At 53.3% G+C, this 7839-nt stretch overlaps 1 protein-coding gene across 1 annotated transcript; it reads right to left on the bottom strand.

Annotated features, from left to right (window-relative positions):
* Positions 1-2181: 2181 nt before the first annotated feature.
* LOC124670364 (rhamnogalacturonate lyase B-like) lies at positions 2182-4262 on the bottom strand. Its single transcript, XM_047206875.1, has 3 exons — positions 4078-4262; positions 3442-4000; positions 2182-3333 (listed from the first exon to the last, which is right to left on the bottom strand). Exons 1-3 carry the CDS (start codon positions 4260-4262, stop codon positions 2182-2184), a joined length of 1896 nt encoding a protein of 631 aa, XP_047062831.1.
* Positions 4263-7839: the final 3577 nt, after the last annotated feature.

Below are 7839 nucleotides of genomic sequence, written 5' to 3'. Positions count from 1 at the left end.
TCTGGCGTCCCTACTCGGCGATCATGGCGGAGTGTTTCCGAAAAACTTTGTAATAGGGAGAGAGGTTTTATTCAGCATTGTAATAGGGATGTTAATCAGGTGGCACATAGTCTACCTAGGCATGTGTATGAGTCTAAAGAAAATCTACCAGGGAATAACGGCCCTCCAAGTTTTATCTTACCTTTTGTAATCCGTGACGTGACAAATCTCCTATCAAATATATACTATTTTGTGTGTGTTTGGATTATTGTGTTATGTCTGTAGTCAGTTACAAGAAATTAGTGCAATACGGATTGGTGAAATATAAAACGAGAATTAGGAAGTTCATCAAAATGTCTCAGCAAATCAAAGCGACAATTTTTATAGAGCTCTTAAAATAGAGTCGCTATAGTGAGAGAAGTTGCCACTCTTTTCTATTCTCAATGAGAGAATGGGAATCAAATTTGGGGTCGGGTACTCAGCATGGCAATAGCTACAATAGACCGCACGTGCTAAAATAAAGAGTAAAATACACAGTTGGTCCACAAACTTGTCAACCAGGTTCACTTTGATCACTGTACTTTGAAAATACCAAATCACAGTCACGGAATACGCACACTGGTTCATCTACGGTCACTAGTCAACGGTACATCGTAGTATTTGCTGACGTGACATAGTGTGACCCCGCCCGTCAGGCCACTAGCGTTGCAGCAATGCGTTTGTTTTTGCAAAAAGCGTCCCCAGTTTTTCCCCTGTCTTCTCCTTCCTCCTCTAGCTAACTAAATTCCCCACATCATCTCACAGCGCGCACGTACACCCACCACGGCGGACCACGACTCTGGTGTTGAACCACCGCCGCCTTGCTGACCGAGATGCAGGGGAGGGGGGAGCTCCATGCTTGCCTTGATGACAGCGATCCCGAAAACCTAAGCCCGGATTGCCCCCACTCGCAAATGGCAGCAGCAGTTGGGCGAGCCAGTAGGCGTCGGCGCCCAGATCGAGCATGGAACGACCACGCTCGGGAAGGAAATTCATGGCGACGCCTTCCTTAGTCTCCATCTAGATACCGCATATCCCAACTGGTACAACAGTAGCTCTATCTCTCTCACCATCTCGTTCTTAATCCTGTACAAATCAAAGAATCCAGCTAGTCTCGATCAATTGTGCAAAGTTGTAATGAAGACACAGCGAGTAATAATTGCGTGATGCCGAATGGGCGCTTGAAGCCTGAGACAGCCCTCCCGGCGTCCCGCGGCTGATGGCGGCGTGGTTCATGGCAGGATCTCGGACGACTGGACGAGGTTGTCGTTGTGTGTGAAGGCGACCCAGGATGGGCTGCAGAACTGGTACGCGATGTAGAGACCCGAGCGGCCACCATAGTCGGCGATGCTCGGGATAGAGCGAACCATGTGATGGCCGAGCTCGGGGGCAGATGGGGGAGGACTGTGCGAGTGGGGGAACTCGCGAAGCGAGGCAGGTGGTGGCCATGGGTGTCGGTGTCGCGTCCCGGACCGGCGGCGGAGAGGCGCGCCGGAGAAAGGGGACCTCGCAGTGCGTAAAATCTGGTCAAGAGCTGGAGGTTGGGGATGAAGTGTTCGAGAACAGAGGAGGTTAGTCTAGCACTCTAGCCTACGGGCTCCTTCGGTCAGTCTCACTACTGAGACGGTCTGAGCCTTAGATAGGAAAAGGAGTATCTAAGAGGGTCTTTTCGCAAAAACATGCAGAGTTGAAGACCGGTCAACACAACGCCACGTCATCAAATACACCGCATCATCAGCCCGAGTGACCGTAGAAGAACCAGCGCGCGTATTCCATGACCGTAATCTGGTATTTCTGAAGTACAGTGATCAAAGTGAACCTCGTCGACAAGTTCGTGGACCTACGGTGTATTTTACTCTAAAATAAATACAAGAGTGTGATTATTTTTCAGTCGACTGAAAACTAACTTTATTCTCAGTTTGAGATGTCATTAAAATTTAGTTGCAACTCATAACTAGCACAAATCACGATGCAAATTGAATTAGGTAAGATTTAACTGAGCACCAACCTAGGAACTAGCAAATCCCTAAAAATAAATCCAATCGCACACTGGTGTATTTACTAGTTACTCCTACACCCTTCAAAAAAAAAATACTAGCTACTCCTACATTTACAATAACCACGGTTCAAAGAACACAATCGGTTTTGTTACTCTTCTCGCATCTACGAATAACCCCGAGGACCTTCTAACCGGAGGTAGTCGTACATGACCCCGAAGAACGGGTTGAGCGCCCTCGTCTGCGTGATTGCGATATTGTTCTCGCCCTCCCGAAGCAGGCTCCCTCTGATCGGGAACTCGAAGCTCCACTGCGTCCCATGATCGCCATGTCTGGCGATCGCGTTGCCGTCGCCGAACGTCGGCGTCGCGAGCGGCCTCCTTCCAGTCGCCCCGTTCACCTGTACCTGCAGCCTCGCCTTGTGCGCGGCCGCGAGCTCGACACGCAGCGTGTAGACGCCGTTCGCCGCGACGCGGCCCAGGTTGAACCGCACCTGCCGCGTCGTCGGCGCGAAGCCCCCGTCGTCGCCGGCCTTCCTCGTGACGTGCGCGAAGTACCAGTGCCGGGAGTGGTGGCTCTCACCGACGGTGAAGACGGGGTCCTCGCCGTCGGGGTACAGATCGGCATACCGCTCCCACAGGCCGTACTGCCGGTACGCGTCCTTGCCAGCCAAGAGCTCGCTGTTGTTGTACTTCGGGCCGGCGACGGCCGGGACGAACATCTCCGCCGCGCTCCGGTCCGGGACGCCGATCTCCCACAGCGTTGGTCCGGACCGCGGTGGCTCGAACACGACGTCGCCGAGCTCGACGGCGCCACCAGGGGTGACGGTCACGCGGGAGGCGTGCACGTAGTCACCGAGGAAGCCGGGGACCCACGCGTAGAGGCTGTACTCGCCCGCCCGGACGTTTTCGATGGTGAATTTGCCGCCGGAGGAAGGAGACGTCGTCGTCCAGAACTGGTAGCCCTTGCTGTGCGTCGCCCACGAGCCGGCTTGCCCCGGCGCAGCCAGGCCGACGTACGCCGTCCCGGCGGGCATGTCTTGGCGGCTCACGTGCCTATCCCTGACCAGCAGCCTGCCGACGACGGAGCCTCGCTCGGCGGCCTTGTGGAAGTCCGGTGACTCCACGAAGCCGTACGGCCACTTGGCAGCTTCGGCGTCCGCCCGCGCCTTGGCGTCCTCCCAGAGCGCGCGCGGGTCTCCCTTGCTCGGGTTCGAGTTGAGGTAGACGAACACGGGGCCCATCACCTTCTTCCAGTACTCACCGTCGTCGATCCTAGCCACGATGTCGTTCCCGACGTAATGCGTTCCCAGAAACATCTGTAGGCAGCGTACGTACGTCGCAGGTTAGGATGACATGTCAGCTGAAGGCAACGCATGCAACAAGACGATCGAGGAACAGAGGAGAAAAGAAAGCATGATGCTTACGGTGACGGAGGTCGGGCCGACGTGCGAGGTGAGCTCCCGCTTGAGCGGGCCGCCGATCTTGAATTCGTTGCTGGGCGTGACGACCCAGAAGCCGATGGGGCTGCCCTGGCCGGCGCCGACCCAGCCGTGCACCCTGTTGTCCTTGTTGTCGAGCGAGTACTGGTACTTGTCGTCCACCTCCCCCTTGAACCGCGGGTTGGACGGGTCCACGAGCAGCACGGCCTCGCCGTAGGCCAGCCGCTTGGCGCGCGGCGATTCCCGGTCCTTGGCGCTCGGCATGTACCGCTGGATGGCGTCCGAGACCGCCATGTAGTTGAACCGAGCCGTGTTGAGCTTGAAGGCGAGGCGGGCCTCGCTGACGGATACGGCGGGCGCGTCAGCGGCGTGCTCCACCACGGCGTAGCAGTAGAACCCGGGGCTGCCGCGCAGCACCACCACCCTCTTGTCCACGCTCAGGGGGAGGCCTCCGCTCTGGCTGGACGCGTTGTAGGTGCGCCGGAAGGAGAGCTCCACCTTCTCTTCTGTCGCGGTCACCACCTTGAAATCCGAGCCCTCCAGTCTATAGACATAAACACCGGTGAGTCGGTTAATTATCGACAGCGAGGAAGAAGAAAGAGGGAGGAATCATGTACGTACATTTGGTAGTTTCCTTGACGGCCGGAGCCCGGGGTGTTCCAAACCATGTCCCAATACCCGCCTGAATTACCGCCGTGTTTCGAGTGCAGGAGGTTCCGCTCCCCGCCGTAGCGGACGCCGGTGATGTGGCCCTCGGGGTTGGACAGCGACACCTGCACCACGCCGTTGTCCACCAGCACCTGCATGCATGCAGCTTACTCAATTACAAGGGCTCAACATTAACGCGGCAGGCGAAAACGTACTGTGCTATACGCATAAATACACGCACCTGGCGATGCTCGACGTGCAGCGTGACCGGCGCCGCCATCGTCCCTACGGCGTTGGCGGCGGCGGGCAGCAGCAGCAGCGCCTGGGCCACGACGAGCAGGAGCAGGGCCAGGGCCCTTGTCGTCGTCGAGCCGCGCGCCATCGATCCAAGCAGCTGCGTGATCGTCGATTTCGTGTGTTCGTCTGCTTTAGCTTTGGACTTAACTCTGACTCTGCTCTTCCTTTATAAAGGATCCGGTGTACTACAAGGAAGTCCGTTTCACCGATGTAAAGGGACCGAAGCGGATTCCTTATGCGATTTATGTAATGGAAACCGAAACGAACTGCACTCCGATCCGTGGAGGTACGTACGTGCGCCGGCAACGTATGCTGTAGTTCGTTCTGTTCTCTCTTAGCATAAGAGTATAGTCTTTTTTTTTTCCCAAACGCTAAAAAGTGCTCGGAGGCTAAATTGCACGCTACGGCCTCCTATTTCTGGCCGTTCGATCTGAATCGTGCGACACGTTCTGACAGCCTGTCGGTGGCCCACACTCACACACGTGCGGCTCGTCCTCCAGCCACCTACTCACCCCCAATCCCATCCCTCTCAGCACGCCGCCGCCGTCCCATCCCAGCGCGGCCGCCGGCGCCCCCTCCACCTCCCTCGCTCAACCTTCTGCTCCGGCGCGATTCCCCTTCCCACACCACTGCGCCTCGCCTTCCAACCTATGTATGCTAGCGCCGCCCTCCTAACCTCCTACATGACACCGTCGAAAACAAATCCACCTCACGTGTTCAGCGGACGCCGCCGCCTGCTACTCCGGCCAAAGCTGGCCGTCTCCCGCGCCGCGTGATGGAGCCGAGATGAGAAGGACGACGGGGACATGGCTACGTCCTCAATTTTGTGCTCTGACGCCTGCTCGCTGGGATCGACTCGAGGCCGCCTGCTGCTCGAAGCGACCTCAACCGCGGATTTTGCTCGGGTGACGGCGACCTTCTCCGCCCCGTTTCTCCATTATCTTCAGCGATGAAACCAACCTCCATGCCCGCCGCAGCTCCCCTGCTGCAGCGCCTCCGCTGCCCCATCCCCCGGTGCGAGCCGTCCCGGGCCAGCAGACGCGGAGCCGCCCAACGGCCGCCGAAGTTGAACGAGACGACAGCAGGCACCACAAATTTATCTATCCTCCTCTTCCCTGAAGCTCTCCTCACGCGTGGGTCGACGCCCAGTCGTTCTCTCACACGGTCACACCTGCTGGAGCTTGGGATTGTGCAACCACGGAAGATTGAAGGAACCTTATCCGGTTATCCCCATGAATTGTTTCTTCATGGTCCCTGTATTTGGGAATTCTCAAAAATAAGCTAAATAAAATCTGTGTCCTAGGCCACATTTTGTAGATAAAAACCCATAATTTTTAGATATCTGGATTTGTTACATCTAATAGTACTATTCCACATGCGAAAAAGCTATCGGTGTTATAGGGCACCACTCCCCCGCCGTGGTGTTGCCAAAATAAGTTCATTATGTCCGTCCTCCTCAATGGCCCCGAGCTCAACGGTTCACCTGCCCTCCACATCAACCAAGATCTCGAAGCCACCACTATTCGGCATGACTGCACGGGGGGTTGTGCATGGTCGGTCTCAAAGTGGCATTCCCTTCCGCAGCTCGTAATGTGTCTCGTGTTGTGGATCGGGGTACCATCCACATCCGTATCAATGGAGGTGGAGTTTTACCTCGCGGCTGCGGTGGCCATAAAGACAACAACATGTTTCTCCATCCAAGTGCCCAAGTTGTATTTTTGTTGGTGGTATTATTAGTTTCAAAATGAGCCAAGTTGTATTTTGCATACAATAAATTGTTCTCTCACACAGTTCACAATTTGTGTTTGTACACAATAAATTGATGTTTCGAGTTGCATATCCAATATTGCTATATTTTATATCCCTAATGCTAAGTTTCCTACCCCTCTCCGGGCTAGATGGTCCGCCCGTCATTCCGTCCTGCCCATCATCCTTGATCTTCGACATGCCACTGTTCGGCTTTGCTCCAGCATCGGCCAAATCCTTGTTGATCGAGATGGAGTTGTACCTCATGGCAATGTCTTCCATGGATACAAAAAAATATTTCTTGACATATTGGCAAGTTGTATTCTTAAGTCGTGTTTGCAGACAATACTTGTTGCTTACCACATGTGCTAAGTTGCATACCCAAGATTGCTAAGTTGTATACGCCTAATGTTAAGTTGCCTACCCCATCTCCGGGCTTGATGGTCCTCCCCCAGTCCGTCCTGACCATCTCCTGGGATCTTTGACATACTACTGTTCATCCTCGTTCCAGCATCGGCCACATACGTGTTGATCGAGATGGAGTTGTACCTCGTGGCAGCGCCCTCCATGAAAAGAACTAATTATTTCATTTTTCTCTCATAGATTTCATAAGTCGTGTTTGTAAACAGTAAATTGTTGCTTCACACTTGTGCTAAGTTGCATACCGAATATTGATAAGTTGTATGGCCCTAATGCTAAGTTGGCTACCCCATCTCTGGGCTAGATGTTCCCCGACATGCCACCGTTTGGCATGGATCCAACATCGGCCACATCCATGTTGATCGAGATGGAATTGTACCCTGTGGCAACACCTTCCATGCATACATAAAAAATATTTTCTTCATCTATTGGTAAGTTGTATTTTTAAGTCATGTTTGCAGACATTAACTTGTTGCTTCACACTTGTGCAAAGTTGCATACCCAATATTGCTAATTTGTACACCCCTAATGCTAAGTTGCCTACCCCATCTCCGGTCTGGATGGTCCGCCCCCTAGTCCGTCCTGACCATTGTCCTAGATCTCCGACATGGCACCGTTCAGCATGGCTCCAACATCGGCAACATCCATGTTGATCGAGATGGAGTTGTACCTCCTGCAGCGAGCTACATGATTACAACAAATTATTTCTTCACATATTGCTAAGTTGTATTTTTGTCAGTGATATTATTAGTTCCGCAAATGAGCTAAGTTATTTTTTGCATACAATAAATTTTTCTCTGATAGCTTTCATAAGTCATGTTTGTAGATAGTAAATTGTTGATTTACACTTGTGCTAAGTTGCATACTGAATATTGCTAAGTTGTATGCCCCTAATGCTAAGTTGACTAGCCCATCTACGGGCTAGATGTTCTGTCCGCCATTCCGTTCTTCCAATCGCATGGCTCCAGCAGTGCCTTCCATGGAAACAACAAATTATTTCTTCACATATTGCTACTAAGTTGTATTTTTAAGTCGTGTTTGTAGATAGTAAGTTGCTGTTTCACGCTTGTGCTAAGTTGCATACTCAATATCACTAAGTTGTATATCCCTAGTGCTAAGTTGCTTACCCCATCTCCGAGCTGGATGGTCCGCCCGCCATTCTGCCCTGCCCATCGTCATGGATCTCCGACATTCCACCGTTTGGTCTGGCTCCAGCATTGGCCACATCCGTGTTGAACGAGATGGAGTTGTACCGCGTGGAAGCATCTCCCA

The sequence above is a fragment of the Lolium rigidum genome, chromosome 7 (genome assembly GCF_022539505.1).
Source record: "Lolium rigidum isolate FL_2022 chromosome 7, APGP_CSIRO_Lrig_0.1, whole genome shotgun sequence".
In the NCBI taxonomy this organism is placed as follows: Eukaryota; Viridiplantae; Streptophyta; class Magnoliopsida; order Poales; family Poaceae; genus Lolium; species Lolium rigidum.
The sequence above is the reverse complement of the archived record's forward strand: the minus strand, read 5'-3'. Positions and strand labels throughout refer to the sequence as shown.